This window comes from Ursus arctos, unplaced genomic scaffold (genome assembly GCF_023065955.2).
Source record: "Ursus arctos isolate Adak ecotype North America unplaced genomic scaffold, UrsArc2.0 scaffold_7, whole genome shotgun sequence".
NCBI lineage: Eukaryota > Metazoa > Chordata > Mammalia > Carnivora > Ursidae > Ursus > Ursus arctos.
In genome coordinates, this window is record NW_026623089.1 from 55,077,419 (window position 1) to 55,094,152 (window position 16,734).

A 16,734-nucleotide genomic window follows, 5' to 3' on the forward strand; every position below is an offset into this window, starting at 1 on the left:
TTGATTATAGTTCTGCTTTAATAGGGTAAGATTTGAAAATACACAGATATCGAGGGGAAAAAAGTAAAGCAGTATCAAGTATTGAGAGCACAATTATGCTTTAATTTGGGTCTTCAGTTTCTAATCATAACAGCAATCATACTTCTCAACAATGTCCACCAGCAATACAAACACATCCAATGGTAACATGAGAGCAATACACTTTACACTGGACTTGTCAAATACCCACTCTATCAATTCACCATGTGTTTCATCTGAGTTTTTCATAAGAAAAGAGGCATATCTATAATTCACAATCAAATAGTCAGGTTTCTGAAGACTTAGATATGAAATACTGCCTGTCATTCTGCTTCTCAAACTGTAAAAAAACAGTATAATTTATTCTTCAAAGCAATTTTATAGACATGGGTGGTCCAGCTAATTTCATAGTGATGTTGGCTGAATATGATACAAAGGAAATACAGGTATCTTCCAGGACAATAGGATAAAGGAAGCTTTAAGAATTCACGAGGAAAAAAAGGTGATAAAACCTAAACTTCTTTTTCAGATGTTTTAAAATTTCTGTAAAACTTTTTGTTCCAAAATTAACCATTTAACTATGGTACATAAAATATACTGAATGCATTGTCTGACATGCAGATAGGAAACCCTCTCCTTTTACATAATAAAATCTCCTTCTGGTCCATCTTGGACCAAGTCCTGGTTGTCTGATGGCAGATTTCTCTTGAGAGGCCTGAAGTTGTAATAAAATGCACTGTTTTCATCTACTGGTTGGTATTCCTGTTCAATTTCAGTTAAGAAGCCACTTCCAGAACCACTTCCAGATCCAGAGCCAGAACCAGAGTAGTCCTCAGAAAGAGGGAAGACATCATTCCAGTTCTGGGATCTTGTCATTCTGAAGACAGAAAAATGAAAGAAAAAAAATGGTAAAGTTTGAGACATAGGAAGATAATCATTAATAAATGTTTTAAGATAGAAAACTAACGCAGTCTCCCAGTTGCTCAAATTAAAAGTTAAAAGTTTCCCAGTTACTCAGGACTTTACAACAAAAAACAAATCAGACCTTCCTACATGTTTGCCTACACTTACTGTACTTAACTCATTGCATTTATCGATCAACGTCTATGCATTGCAGACTCATAATAAACAGTGCTACTTTTCTTATCGCTAGCATAGTAATCCTATGTTTGGTAAATTTACTTAAGGAGTGTTTTTTTTTTTTAAGATGCCTTTCCCATTTTCTTCCACTAAAGAAAGGACAAACAAGTGTAAGACAGCCTAGATAGATGACATTTTTTCCTAATTTAAAATTTCTACAAAACTTCTAATAATTCACAGTGCTTCCACGAAACTCATTCTTAAGAAATTCTTTGTAATAAGTTAAGCATTATGTTTGCCACCAATTAACTAATGCAATTTCCTCTCAGAAAAGTAAGTGTATTCATTGAGAAGGGGTCAGTTGGTGGTTAGAAGTCCACTCAGCACCAAAGACCAGAGCAATGGTGTTACCCCCTCAGTGGTAGAACAAGGCAACTAAGTATCAGAGACAAAAATTTAGTTTCATAGTCCATGGGTCATTTTTTTCCAGGAAAAAAATGAACCACAGGCCATATAACAGATTAGAGCTTCATTCATGCATGCATTCAGTAAATATTGAACATCTGATCCCTGTTCTAAGTGCCTGGGATAGAATGGGGACTGACAGATGAGGTCCCTGCTCAAGAAATTTAGAACTTGTTGGGGGAGACAGACAATAACAAGCGAATAAATCAGGAAAACATGAGGCGGTACTAAATGCCATGCAGAGGAGTGAAACAGACTAATGTAATAGACGGTGACCACGGGGTTAGTTTAGACTGTGAGGTTAGGAAAACGGATCCGGGCCGGAAACACAGCTTGGTGGTTCCATACGCGCGCACGCACACGTGCACATGCGCACGCACAGTGGAAGCCATAGAACAGGATACGGTCACCTAAAAAAAAAGCATGCAGATAGAGAAGAGCCCCAGGACAGAGCTAGGGCCACACCAACATATTAAATATTGAACAAAAGAGAAAGAACAATCAGGGAAGTAGAAGAAAACTCAAGATTAGGTGGGACCATGAAAGCCCAGAGAAGAAAGCATTTCAAAGCGGGAGAAGGGGGGTGGGGAGGGCGGTCAACTGTTTTTGAAGGTAATTAAGAAGTTGAGTAAGGAGAGAAGAAGAGAAGTAAACAGTGGATGTGATAAGCAGGAGTATTTGTGACCTTAAGAAGCATTCTGAGTAGAAGGTGGGAACAGAAGTTCAAACAGAAGGGGAGGAGGAGTGGGAAGACAGGAAGCATCCCTTTCAGTGTGTGTTACTGGGAAGAGGACCAGAGAACAGGGCAATGGCTGGAAAGGATGCAGAGTCAAAGAAGAGATTTTACCCAACTGTACAAGACACTAAAGAATGTCTGCACACGGATGGAAGAAGATACTGGGCTCAGGAGTAATCGCAGAACTGACGTCCCAGAGAAGTGAAGCCAACTAGGGGATAGCGAGGAAACTCAGAGATGAGCGACGGTAAGGAAATACTTCTCTCTCGGGGCTAAAGGGGCCATGGAAGAAGGTGGTGTTACCTGAGCCCAGCTTCTGGCGGGAGCTGAAGCCATGGATGAGACACTGCCTGGCCAGAGTGCCACCCAAGGCAGGGACTGAGAAGGCACATCCTGGTCTCTCTGCCTCCCATGCTTCCCGGTCTCCCTCCCGCACCTCCCGTTGGCCAAACTCAGCCACAGACCTGGGAGCCTAAGAAAGGCAGACCATGGGATGAGCCCTCACCCCTCACCCAATACAGAGCAAGAAGGGAAAAGAAAGATGGATAGGAGGGCAAAAGGGCCCAGGACCAATAGCAGAGCAGGGACTGTTCATTCATAAGTGTCAGGAGTGTGAGAGTAAGAAGAAAACTTTCCTGGCTGAGTAAAGGGGAAGAGCAAAGAGATTGAAGAAGAGAAGAAATGGTGTAAAATAGTTGTTTTGGAGAAATCTAACATTTAGATTTAAATGAATTACTATGGAAACTCCTGAGTTAAAGTCATGGCGGACACTACAAAATCCGTTTCGGGCTTAATGCTGTGGACTAAACGTGGAAGCAAGGGAGTGGCATTTTGAGGCTGGTGATGACATCTCTCACGCAATGAATGCCAGTGATGAAGAGAATCACTGGGACCCTCCGAGGGATGATAGCCTTACCTGGTTTGGGCGTGATGATTTACCCGGCTTCGAGGAGAGTGATTTTCTAGGTTTAATCCTCTAAGTCTAAGGATTAAACCTTTTATGATAATCCTTTTCATAACACGGTTTTGCTGCATGTTATATAACTTTGATATTCACTGAGATCGTTGATTCTAAGACAATGCCATTTTGGTTACTTATGAATTCCCGCTGGATCTTTTTAGCAAGTTTAAAGCAGGTTTTATTTGATCAAGAAGAGGTTTGGCTTTCTCTTTGACAAGTCTTGGCCATTTATTCTGCCTTTCCCTGATTTCTTTTGTTTAATCACTACCGTCTCATATCAGGACATTTTTATCACCCCTCCCCACTCTCTCTCCTCCAGCCCCCAGTGACCACGCATCTATTTCCCACCTCCATGGATTTCCTACTCTGGACATTTCATATCGATAGAATCATGCAATATGTGGCTTTTTGTGTCTGGTTTCTTTCACTTTGCATGATGTTTTCAGGATTCATCCATGTGGTAGCATGTATCAGTACTCTGTTCCTTCTTTTGGCCAAATAATAGTCCACTTTAGGGATATACTATGTTTTGTTTATCCATTCAGTTGACAGACTTCTATTGGATTTCAGTGTCTAATGTGCTCTACTTACATAAATACAATAATGTCCGATCATTTCCAATACTTGTTGGTGAAAAGTGCTCAATTTTTGCCTCTGCCCCCACAAAAAGACCTTGCAAAAGCATAGATGAATCACGCATTCTTGCACATCTCATATGCCAGTAAACACAGTCCTGTTTTACCATGTCCTGTGCAGTGAAAACCAACCATCAAAACAAGAGCTTGAAGAAGAACACTCTTGACAACGCTCCCATCTCCAAGCCAAGATCTCAACAGAGGCTGGTGAAAGTAAAATCAGAGAAAGTTCACTTACGAAGAAGGGTCTGTCCTCGGAGGAAGGATTCTGTTGGATTCACCAGGAAGTAGGTTGAACATCGGTCCCTTTTCATCAATGCAGTTTGCAGAATTACTGTCAGGACTGCAGCGTACCCACTGGTACCTGGCTTTCCGCACAGGAGAACCTGTCCACACAAGGAACCCACGTGGTTCATAAGTATCTCTTACACCACTTCTAATCACTCTGTCCCTAAGGATTTTTGATTCAATTGATTCTAAATTTGGCAGAAGGTAAGGTGTGGGCAGGTTTTATGACTATAAATATAACAAGAGTACCCACTGTGTGCCAGCCTTTTATATACATTGTCCTCACAACAACCCTAAAAAGCAGCCCAGAGTTTAAGGTTAGAATAGGCTTTGGCAATTAGCTACCCAGAGTAACATCCCAGCTCTGCTACTGGTGAGCTGTGAAAGCTTCACTTCTCTAAAACGTAAGTAAATAAATCTACTAAAAAAAAAAAAAAAATGAGACAGCTCTCTGGATACTGATACAGATTCTCCAGGGTAGATTAAGTTAAAAAAAAAAATAAGGAACACTGTGCATTGTGTTAACATCTGCGCGTGTTTGTGTTTTTAAGACTATATTTACATATATGCTTACATCTATGTAGCTTGAACCTCTGAACAGATACGAAACAAACTGCCTCTGTGAGGGAATTGGTAGGCAGAAGACAGTGGAAGGAAGGATACTGACTTTACTGCATATCCTTTGAAGCTTTATTTATTTATTTTTGAGAGAGAGAGAGAGAAAATGTGCAAGCATGAGTGAGGGAGGGGCAAAGGGAGAAGCAGGCTCCTCACCGGTCTGGGACAGCCAGTCGTCCCAAATGGGTTAGTTCTGTCACTGCCTGGAGACCGGAGGTAAGGCAGCAAGAGAACATCCAATGTCTGCCCCTTTCTAGCTGTGTGCCCTTGCCCAACTTACTTAACCTCCCTGTGTTTCAATTTTTTCATCCATGAAATGCAGACAGTAATAGATTTAATAATGAGATATAAACGCTAGGTTCTCAGAATAACACCTGGCACCATGGTCAGAGCTCTTTAAATGCTAGTTTCTTTGATGAGGAGGAAGACCACAATGACCAATCTCTGCTAGTGGACAGCTTATAGAGATCAGAATTTAAATACTCATTCTAGGGGCGCCTTGGTGGCTCAGTTGTTAAGCCTCTGCCTTCAGCTCCGGGCGTGATCCCAGGGTCCTGGGATAGAGCCCTGCATCAGTCTCCTCTGCTGGGAGCCTGCTTCTTCCTCTCCCACTCCCCCTGCTTGTGTTTCCTCTCTCACTGGCTGTCTCTCTCTCTGTCAAAAAAATAAATAAAATCTTTAAAAATAAATAAATAATATTCATTCTATCATTTAGTACCTGATTCTCAATTTCTCATCTTTCAAAGATGAATAATAGTGTCCCAAAAAGTTCCCGTTCAAACGAGATAAAAGTATGTAAAACACCTAGCAAGAATCTTTGTGCATGGTATTTAATACGCTTTATTTTTCTTTCTCCTTCTCTGATCCTTTCCTGAAGCCGCCTAAGTTTCGCATTCGGTTGCTACCTAGAAGCCCGGTATTGCGGGTGGGCTATATATCCAACATGTCCAGCAGAGGGCGACAGCTCCACACTCTGTGCTGGCTAGAACAGTGCTGTCCACCTGCGTTAAGACAGCCACCGATGGAATTTTCAATGTTCTAGCAGCCGTATTTTTAAAAGTAAAAAGAGACAAGTGAAATCAATGTCAACACATTTTACTTAATGTATTCGGATATTGCCACTTAACATATAAACAATATAAAAGTTATTAATGAATATTTTACATTTTTCTTTGCATGTTAAGTCTCCAAATCTGGTATATATTTTGCACTTTACAACACATTTCAGTTTGGACTTGCCACACTTCAAATGCTCGGTGGCCATCGCTTTGGACAGAGTAGGTCTAGGTATTCTCTTTTACACGCAACTGATGTGCTATCAAACCGAGGTAATGTTTGCATAGATAGGAAGTTAAACGAAAAAGTAAAACTAACACTTTATGAGGAAGCATCCAGGTGAAAGACCATATCTTTTCACTGGCATAACAAATGCAAGTTTGGCAAATTAGTGAAAAGAAATTCTAAAATACACCCCCCCCCCAGAATTCAGAATCACAGCTTTTGAAATTTATAGAGGGACTTCTTGGGGGCCTGGCTGCCTCAGTTGGTGGAGCGTGCGACCCCTGAGCTCAGGGTTTTAAGTTCAAGCTCCACATTGGGTGTAGAGATTACTTAAAAATAAAATCTTTTTTTTAAAAAAGAAGGGCTTCTTTTGGGGGGTGATGAAAATGTTCTAAAATTGACTAGCTGCATATATCTGTGAATCTAAATTTTGTAAAACATTGAACTGTACACTTTATTTTTTTAAGATTTTATATATTTATATATTTATTTATTTAAGAGGGAGAGAGAGTGAGTGAGTGATCGAGAGAGAGCACAAGCCAGGGAGAGCAACAGGCAGAGGGAGAGGGAGCAGCAGACTCCCTGCCGAGCGGGAAGCCTGACATGGGGCTCGATCCCAAGATCCTGACCTGAGCCGAAGGCAGAAACTTAACCAACTGAGCCGCCCAGGCGCCCCTGAACTATATACACTTTAAATGGTTGAACAGTATGTTTGTGAAGGCTATTTCAATAAAGCTGTTAAAAAACTTATAAAGAAATCAAAAGTAGAAGTCCCCCCACCTTCCAAAAAAGTTTATCTAATTTGGGACTGATCATTTTCAGTCAGTTAAAAAAAAAAAAAAAAAAAAAGCGTGGTTACAGACACAAAGTTCCTGACTTATCTGTTGAAGGGTTTTGGCGGGACGTGAAGTCTCAGCCCCTGCTGTTGCCGGACTACCTTGGCTCTATCTTGCTTGAGAGAAACGTCTTATGATTACCGCAATTGAAAAAAAAATAAAAGGGAGAATGCTAGTGGACACAAAGTTTATCTTCCTCAGAAGCCCCTATCTGCTGGATCTGCTGGTTAATTTTGGGGTGGATTCCAGGGAAAAGAATGGTTTTTATTCAGAATCCTTTTCCTCACTGGCCACCAGCACACACACAGAGTCGCTAGTCCTGCTTTACCAAAATGTTTTCTGTGAATGAACGCTATTCCTGTCATCCCTCTGCATTTTTTTTTACTTTTTTATTTTTAAGGGTTTTTTTTTTTTAAAGATTTTATTCATTTATTTGACAGAGAGAGAGACAGCCAGTGAGAGAGGGAACACAAGCAGGGGGTGTGAGAGGAAGAAGCAGATTCCCAGCGGAGCAGGGAGCCCGATGCGGGGCTCGATCCCAGGACTCTGGGATCACGCCCTGAGCCGAAGGCAGACGCTTAACAACTGAGCCACCCAGGCGCCCCCCTCTGCATTTTTTAAAAAAATATTTTTACTTTTATTTTATTAAAGTAGGCCCCATGGCCAACACGGAGTTTGAACTCACAACCATGAGATCTAGAGTCACATGCTCTACCAATGGAGCCAGTCAGGTGCTCCTCTCTGCATCTTTTTATTTTGTAGTACCAAATTTTCCCCAACATCATCACAATTTACCAATTTCCTATTCTTACCGGAGATTTGCTACAGGTGTGTTGCAGAAACTTAAGCAGAAAATGCCATGCGGGGCAGGGTTATAAAAGACCATTCTGTTCATTGTTTTCACTGAAACAGACATCACTAAGCTGGAGTTGCTTCCTACCGGACAGTCAGTTCCGCAAGATAGATAAGGCTCCCCCACCCTTGCGTGGTTTGATGAGCCATAAATGTTCCAAGTTTACTTTCAATTTCCCCCTCTCTAACCCTCAATTCAGCGGTAAACTTTGTAGCAAGTTTACTGTAGTCAAAGCAAGGTGTTTTGTTTTAAATAAAGAAAATCTTGGGCTGCGTGGCTGGCTCAGTAGAGCAAGCAACTCTTAATGTCGAGGTCCTAAGTTGAGTCCCCCAGACAGAAGATGGGCTTCTACAAGGCAAGGAGGGAGGCTTCAGAATGAAACCAGCCCCACTGACATCTTGATCTTGGACTTCCAGCCAGCAGAACTGTGAGAAAATACATTTCTGTTAAGCCACACCAGTCTGGGTACTGTGCAGCCCTAGTAAACTCATGCAGTAATCTAAGATGTTTTGAATATGTTCAGGAAAAGCAAGCCAAAAGCCTGGTTTGAGCAGTTCAGTCAAACCAATGGTTTAAGTAAACATTTTTTAAAAGATGGGGAAAGAATGCTATGGAATCATATCTGGCATCACACGCAGGTCTGGGAAATAGTGGCGAGGCTCTGCGCATTGCCGCCTTGAGCGGTTCTCACACACGCACAGCCACGGGTGGGCATCTATTTCCCTTCTTATTTGATGCACATCTATTTCCCTTCTTATTTGATGTGGGCATAAACCCTTAATTCCAACACCAAGGGCACTTCTCTTTTGGAAATACCCTAGTTTTTCAGTTCATTCATTCTATCTTTTTTGGTTCCTTTTCCAACGAAGAGCTAAACCTACCAGGTAATGATATAACGCTAGTACTTCATACAATTACATAATGGTTTCTTCACTTCTTTCTGATGAATACCTACTACAAAAGGAATGGTTTTGTTTTTTAAGATTTTATTTATTTGAGAGAGAGAGAGAGAGAGAGAGAGCATGAGCAGGGGCAGAGGGAGAGGGAGAAGCAGACTCTTCACGAGCAGGCAACCCATGTGGGGCTCGATCCCAGGTCCCCGGGATCATGACCTGAGCCACCCAGGCACCCAGGAACGTTTCTGTTTCGATTCTAGTTTTACCCACTGAATCTTAGTGGGGAATTTGATATTTTGGGGAAATCTTGAATATGTAAAGACTGTCTTAGCTCTGGCAGGGGGGACCCCCTCCACCAACTGGTCACTCAAGTTTGTGCTACAAATATAGCCCTCATTACTCTGGATCTTGTCAGAACACATCAGGGAATCATTTCATCAAGCTCAAGATTTTCCCTAAAAGACCCAAGACTGTTTCTTAAAACCAATAATGTTTAATACTTTAAAAAAATACATAGATTATTTAAAAAATTTAAAAATACATAGATTAGTAGAAAAGTTTCAGCAACATTATTTGCTGTTATTTTCTTCAATAATTGAAAAACAAGAAGAAAATTATTGTATAAGTTTCTAGTACTTAATGGATGTATCTGAGATTATCTGAACGATTTCACTTCCACCAGAAGAAACAACAAGACAACTAGAAGTCACTTCGAAGAAACAAATCCAGGACATGTGTGTCACTGTAAGTCAATGTTTCCTGTACAAATTGGGGGAATTTAAATAATTTTCTACTATAAATTGTCCCATCTATTTATCAGGCCATGACCTTCTGCCTTATTTAGATGTGATCCCTTATTTACCAAAGGAAAAGAAACCGTATTTTTCTTACAAACTGGTTGTTTCTGTTGTCTTAGTCATAAGGATTTTAAGTTGTTTCGGTCTGACTAAACAACCCTAAATGATAGAGAAATCTAACAAGAAATTTCCAAATGTAATGTGTCTCTGAGCAACAGCACGAATACTACAATTCTCTGGTCTCTCTTTAAACTGAGAGGCTTTGTACTACGTCTAACCATAACTGAATTTTCACTAAGAACTAAATTTTTTTTAAAAAAAGGAAAAATACACACATTTACTCTGACTTTTAAAATATATCATTTTCCACTGTTAGCAGAATTATGACACTGCCATAACATATTCACGCTTGGGACTGACGTACGCCCCTAGGGACAGGTAGACACTCCAAAACACTCCACGATGCCGTCTTCTCCCACAGACACATGGGTCATCTTCTATATTCCTTTCAGGAGCTTTAAAATTTTTTTTAATTTAAAATTCAATTTAATTAACCTACGGTGTATTATTAGTTTCAGAGGTAGAATTTAGTGACTCATCAGTTGACCTTTCTTGAGTTTTTCAAAGTTGATAAACTCTACCTTTTCATCCAAAATTAAAACAGCGCGTTTCAATTGTGGTGTTTATGAGGCCACACCTGCCTCTGAGTTTCATTTTTCTTGGTACCAAACTTAACCAAACTCACGTTGAAGAGTTCAGCTCCCCTCCAAATCCTTTCTCTTTGCCTCCTTTCCCACAGTATAATACATTCTGTACTTTAAGGTGAATATAATCATTTGTGTGGACCCCAGGGCTTGCAAAGATGATGGGGGGACAAGATTCCTGGGTCTTACCTTGAACTGGAGAATCCAAAACCAGGAGGAGGGCAAGAACCAGGACGAGCCTACTGCCCTGTTGGGGTAGCTGCATGGTGACCAGCTTGCTTAGTTCTGCTGCCTGCACACCGACCCCGCGATGAGGAAATGTAGCAGGGCGCACTCTGTCCCTTTTAGAAAAAGTTCCAAAACCTCAAACCCTGCCCAGAACCCACGTCACAATTTCCTGAACAAAAAGAAAGAGATCCACATCAAAACCCAGAAAGATTAAAAAAAAAAAAGAAGAAGAAGAAGAAGACAGCAAAGGAACTGTTCATACCCATTATGAAACTGCACCGGACTCTCCCCAGGTCTGCTTTTTCAAAAGTTTTGTTGTTTGCCACTTGCCTGTTCGTAATTTTTTCCCCCTAGAACAGTAGAATCAGCATTCGGTGCAGTCTGTTTTTCCTTTCTTCACTGAACAACCTAAACACAAGACGGTTAACATACAGCGTGGACTGCCCTGGGGGTGAGTGGGAGCTGTGGGTGCTGCTTTTTCATCACTGAGGACCTTCAACCTAAAATAGGAATTTTTCTTTCATCAGGAGTCGCACAGCTGAGTCAAGCTCCAGCAGGGAAAGTTCAAAGCGGAGTTCGCATCTACTAATCACCATTCTCCGATTCCAGATAACAGCCTTCTCTCCGGACTCGGCTCTCCCTCTAGCTCCAGAATGGAGCGAGGGTTTCTGGTCGCCAAGAGCTGCCTAACACAGAAAAAATGAGCTTGCGTTGCCCTGCTCCTTCACACCAAGTATTTCTTATCATTTCATTCCATTCATATGGTTCACCTTGCCTCCTGGTAAAATTGTTCAGCTTGACTTGGGGGTCCCCTGGCCTTGGAGAAGCCGGGAATCAGAAACAAGGTGTGTGGTCCTCTCAGCGGGCTGCTGGAGCTCAGAAAACCCACTGGCCACAGCCCCGGTTCCCAGGTCCAGGGGATCATGCTGAGGCTTCTTCGGGAGGACCGGGAGGACCGGGAGGACCGAGGACCCCCAGGTACAGACAGTCAACACCGGAGCTGACGATGCGCTCGGGCCCTGGGGGCGCACTCTTCCCTTCTGTTCCAGGCCCAGCCTCTCCACCTCCACGCGCTCTCGCACCAGCCCCCCTTCCCATCTGCATCCTGGCCCCCGCCAGTCCTTTGCCCGGAGGGAGGAGTTTCCCTTCTCTTGTCTTCGGCTTCCTGCTGATTCCTTTACCGTTTCCTGCTAAGGACAGGCCTCGGAACCTTATCGCCCAGTAGCTGTGCTGCGAGCGCACAGGAGTCGTGAGAACAGCCATCTTGACCGTCCTCAGAACCAACTGGAAGTGCGTCCAGGGACTCCTCTTCAGCTGTAACTAACCCCAAAAGTCACAAAGCCAGTGGATCCCCCACTATGGACTACGGGTGTCAGCTTGAACTAACAGCCCTCATCTTCGGCCCCTTTTAACCCTCTCCCCCAATTTAAAACCCTGGCACCAAAACAGTAATTCCCGTCCCCTTTAGCTTCAATAAAGCCCCGCAAAGCCCCGGGACCGCTCAGAGCTCGTGGTGGCCTTTTTCATTCGGGCCCTTCTTTTTTTTCCTTCTCTGGGTCATGGTAATTCTTTTTAAAAAATGGTGCAGCATTCCCACACGTTTGCCCGTCTCCCTCTACCCTGACAACCCGCAGTTTCTCTTCCCAAATAGCCCTCCCCCAGCTGCCTGTCCCTCATCCTCTGCGAGCCGTAGAGGAGCGCGACAAACGCCTGTGGCGGCCGGAAGTCCTGGGTCCCGCTTGTCCCACTCACTTCGCCGCCGAGAGACGCCGGCCACCTACGCCACGCCTCGTGCAGCCGGTCTAGTCCTGACGATGGTGAGGGAAGCCAAGGAGAGGGTGCCCACGAAAGCTCACGGCACACACCGCGAGGCTGCGTCGGGGGTGCTCCTCGGGGCTGGGCACCTACCATCTTCCGGCCCAAAATTTCCTCCACTGACCAAAGACCATCCTTACCGGTCCCCAAAACTTACTCTCGACGATAAATACGCCAGTAGTCCATAATTTTAAGAGACAAATTCTGTTCTGGACTTAATCCTTCATTTACCAGGCAACCTTAAAGCCACCTACTTTACTTCATACTCAGTTGATTGGCCTGTAAAATGGGCCTCCTTATTCCTTAACCATCGCCCTGGAACAGGACGCACACCAGAGACGCATCTACAAAAGCAATCAACATGCCCTCCCCCTCTTCAAGTCAACATGGCTTTTCACTACTTACTGGTTTCAGGGTGGTCTTTTTAAAAGCAGATCTTTTTGGAGCACTTGAAATGTCCCTGCACCGCAACTCAGCAGAACACTTGTTAAGATGAATTGAGGTTGTCAGAAGAGATACTGAGGGCCGCCCAAAACTGCTTGTGGGGACGGCTCCAAGACTCCTTTCTTTTTTTAAGCTCTAAGTGTAAGCTCCTGGCACTCAGCAGCCTCTAGGACCTCCTCAGCTCTTCGGTGAGGAGGTCTTGACTCTGAACTGGGCACTGCATCAAAAAAACCAACAGCGAATAGACCCTGTACCAAGTCTATGTCTCTAGAGTCTTCACAGTGACCCTTGCATGAATATTTGATTTCGAGCGTGGGAAGAGAGCTTAGAAATCACCTTCGCCCAGTCAGCTGGGAAAAGTGCAAGCCCAGAAAAGTACACGACTTGCTGCTGGTCATACAGCTGGTGATTGGCAAAAGCAGGTCCAGGGCTCAGGGTTCTTCATTCAAAGTCAGTGACAGATGAAGATGAAGATTTGTAAATTATCAGAAGTCTTCCTTTTAGTCTTTTTCTTTTTTTTTTTTTTTTTAGAGGTACGTACTGAAGTACTTCAGTTTGGAATGAGAAAATGATGGTGATTTGCTTCTAAATAATCCAGTTTCAGGAGGCGGATGAGAGAGAGATAGCAGGGGATTGCTGGAGCTGAGCGATGAGAAAATCAAGGTTCATTACGCTAGTCTCCCTACTTTAATGTATTTTTTAGAATTTTTATAACAAAATGCTTTTTAAAAAAAATCAACCTCTTAAAAAAGTATCTTTATTGGGCGCCTGGGTGGCTCAGTTGGTGAAGCGTCTGCCTTCGGCTCAGGTCATGATCCCAGGGTCCTGGGATGGAGCCCCGCATCAGGCTCCCAGCTAAGTGGGGAGTCTGCTTCTCCCTCTGCTGCTCTGCCTGCCGCTCTCCCTGCTTGTCTTTTCTTTCTCCCTCTCCCTCTCTCTCTGACAAATAAATCTTCTTAAAAATAAAAAAAATAAAAAATAAAAATAAAAAGCAACTTCTTTATTCATGGATACCAGGCACCTCTGAGTTTCCCGTTCTTTCAGTTCTACTCATTCCACCCCACCCCTTTAGTGGATGGGGCTTCTGCGGCTAAAACAGTCTTGGTCCCAAGGGAGCAGCGACTACTGTGTTCTTAATCCCCTTATGGAGTATCAGTAGGTGGGTACCTGCGGGATGGTGCAGAGAGAGGACCCAGGCTCCCAGGCATTCCCCCCACCCCCACTGGGCTCCTTCCTTAGCTCTTCCCTTCTTATCACTAAAGCCACACACCCAGTTTACTAGAACGGGGTCCCTCCTTGTCGAAGGACTCCATGGTCCTAATCCAGAAACCTCCCCAGGTGTTGCTAAGTATCTAAAAGTTTGGTAACTTCAGGGTGTTCATCTCAGACTGGAAGAGGGGGAGGGGCACAGCAACCCCATCATAGTTCGGGTCTATAATTTGACAAGGAAAACAAGGGGCAGCGGGTATATAGGAAATCCCTGTACCTTCTGTTCAATTTTGCTGGGAACCCAAGACTGCTCTGAAAATAAACTAGATTTCTATTTTAAAAGGGCATAAAAGAACTTCTCAGATGCTACCTGAGTCTAGAAGAATGACATTCCAATTCTAAAAATTATAGGGCTTGAGAGAACCAAAAGTTGCAACAAAAGAGCCATGTGTAGAGTACTATTAATAATAAATAACTGGGAATAGGGGGATGTGTTACTTCTCTTGGAAATATTTTCACAGGGATCAAAAATATTGGAAACAAATCTTTTAGGGAAAATTTCAAACATAAGGGAACAGGACTATACATGTGGGTTAGGGGGAACCAGGCCCTTTGAAAATGATCAAGAGAGAAGGTCCTCATTTGACTTCTCTTTTTCCCAAGGCTTGCTATCTATCAATACTATTCTAAATTATTTTTTGTATATCTTTAGTAAATTGTATTTTCTAATTAAAAATTAATACATGCTTACTGTGGAAAAGCAGACAGCTGGGGAGTAGCAATGGGGGGGGGGACTCAAAAGAAAAAACAAACCCCTCGTCATCTTCCATCCAGAGATTACCACTGTCACGTCCTGCCTTTGGTAACTCAAAGTGGCACATGCCACTCACTAGAACGCTGGGTCCCCTCTCGTCTCCCTTATTGCCATTATTTTATACCCTACTCTGTGGCACTACTTAGCCCCATAGGTGTCCCCAAAGCTAACTTAATCGTCAATTCCCACCAATCCCATAACCCATCCATCAATTTATCACCTCAAGGCTCCGAGCTTCCTCTGCAGAGAAGCAAACTACCCAAGTTCCCAAACCCAGTGACAATATTTCCTAAGCTTCACAGCCCAACCTCACTCCTACTGCCCCAAACACACACACTGAAATTCCAGCCACACAGCTGCGATTATATTTAACGTTATTGGTCACTAAGGAAGAGGGAAGTTCTTGTCCCTTAATTTGTAACCACAGAATATTAACCAGATCTTCAACGGCTTTTTGGTGTCGATCCTGAGGCTGACCACATTTACCAATTAAGTTACAACACTTTAGTTATTCTTATTTTTTGCCAGACTCCATGTCTTTTATTTTACTTATTTTTTGGGGTGGGGGGGTCTTGGTCACAAACATGAAAAATGAACAGGATCACTTAGTGAAGTGCTGTTTAGAAGTTTCATGACTTGGCCATAGTTATTACACTGAGACGGTAAAAAAAATTTTTATGGCCACCCTGAACTTGCTATAACCCCTCCCAAAGAATGAAAGGGTGCTGCTCACCCTCCATTCAAAAAGACAGTATCGACTGCTGGACTCAGTTGCTCCTCTAGCACCAGCGATAGGCCCCACATTTGATGACCTTTACTCGATGATATCCCGAAAGGGACTAAACTTCTGGATGACCTCAGCATGTCCCTGTACCTCACCCCAAGGCACTGAATGAATGAGTAAATGAATAAATTCTGTACTGAATAATTCTTCTTTTTGGCATGGGCTAGTCTTGTCTTCTCATCTACAATACCAAAAAGTTAAGAGTGGTGTTTTCTAGACAATCGGATGATGTTTCTTCTTCATCTTTTCCAGAGTATGCCAAATTCTGTATTCTAAAATTGTGTTAGTAATCAAGGAAAAAACACTCAATAAAAAGATTTTGATTGTTAACATAAATTTAACTTAAAAAATTATTAATGGAGAGCATTCTTTGGATAACCTCCCTTGGGGCACAATGAGACTAAAGGAGTTGAGCCAGAGATCAGCATTCAGGAACTGCCTGATAAAGGTAATTTGCCTCAGGACAATGTGGCTGGGAATACTAAAGACTGGTAAGAAGTAGTAGTCAGGAAGGCTGAAGGAAAAGAACATCTGTGGGTTAAGTAGACAGCGCAATCTCATCACAAATGAAACAGGAATAGAGTTTCTTTTCGGATTTTAGAGTATCCACGGAGATAATAATACTACTGGCTCATAGAGGTGAGAGTGAGGTCCCTTCCACTCTTCCCGAAAACTTGAAAATAAGGACATGAGACCTCCTTCAAACAACTTTGTAATAATAAACTGAAGGAAAGACATGCAAATTCATGTCTGAAGAGGTGAAGAGGTCTTGTCCTCAAAAGCAAGTCAGCCTTCCCCAAGGCACACCCTATTTTAAAGACCAAACTGAAATCTCCTTGAAGTAGACAAAAGGGCGTTTCCCTGAGGGGAGATGGGGTGGTCTCTCCTTCCTGGCTGAGGGGAATGTGGGCAGAACAATTCAGCAAAATTCCTACCTCCAGGGACTCTTGATGTAGTTTTGTGACAGGATGGGGCTAGTGGGGAGAAAGGAAAAGACGGTTAGGGGCAAGCAGGAGCTTGCTCAATAGATCATGATTCAAAACCACACTCTTGAACTTGCAGGGCTTGCATCAAGATCCTCCTCGTTCCATATGACCGGAAGACCTCCATCCCACAGGCCTTTCTGGATATCACAGCAGTGATCGAGAGGGATAGCAGGGCCCAGCCCAATTAGCCCACCCCAGCTCACTGCTAAGAACCATCCTCCCATCACTTAGAACTGCACTGTCCAACACGGTAGCCCCATGTGGCCAGTAAGCACTTGGCTAATCT

General features: G+C 43.1%; 1 protein-coding gene across 1 annotated transcript; it reads right to left on the reverse strand.

Annotated features, from left to right (window-relative positions):
• On the reverse strand, positions 1-11,542 carry SRGN (serglycin). Its single transcript, XM_026504356.4, has 4 exons — positions 10,659-11,542; positions 10,358-10,565; positions 4,134-4,281; positions 1-895 (listed from the first exon to the last, which is right to left on the reverse strand). The coding sequence occupies exons 2-4, from the start codon at positions 10,431-10,433 to the stop codon at positions 658-660; spliced, it is 462 nt and encodes a 153-aa protein (XP_026360141.1). The 5' UTR covers positions 10,434-10,565; positions 10,659-11,542; the 3' UTR covers positions 1-657.
• Between the last annotated feature and the right edge of the window lie 5,192 nt (positions 11,543-16,734).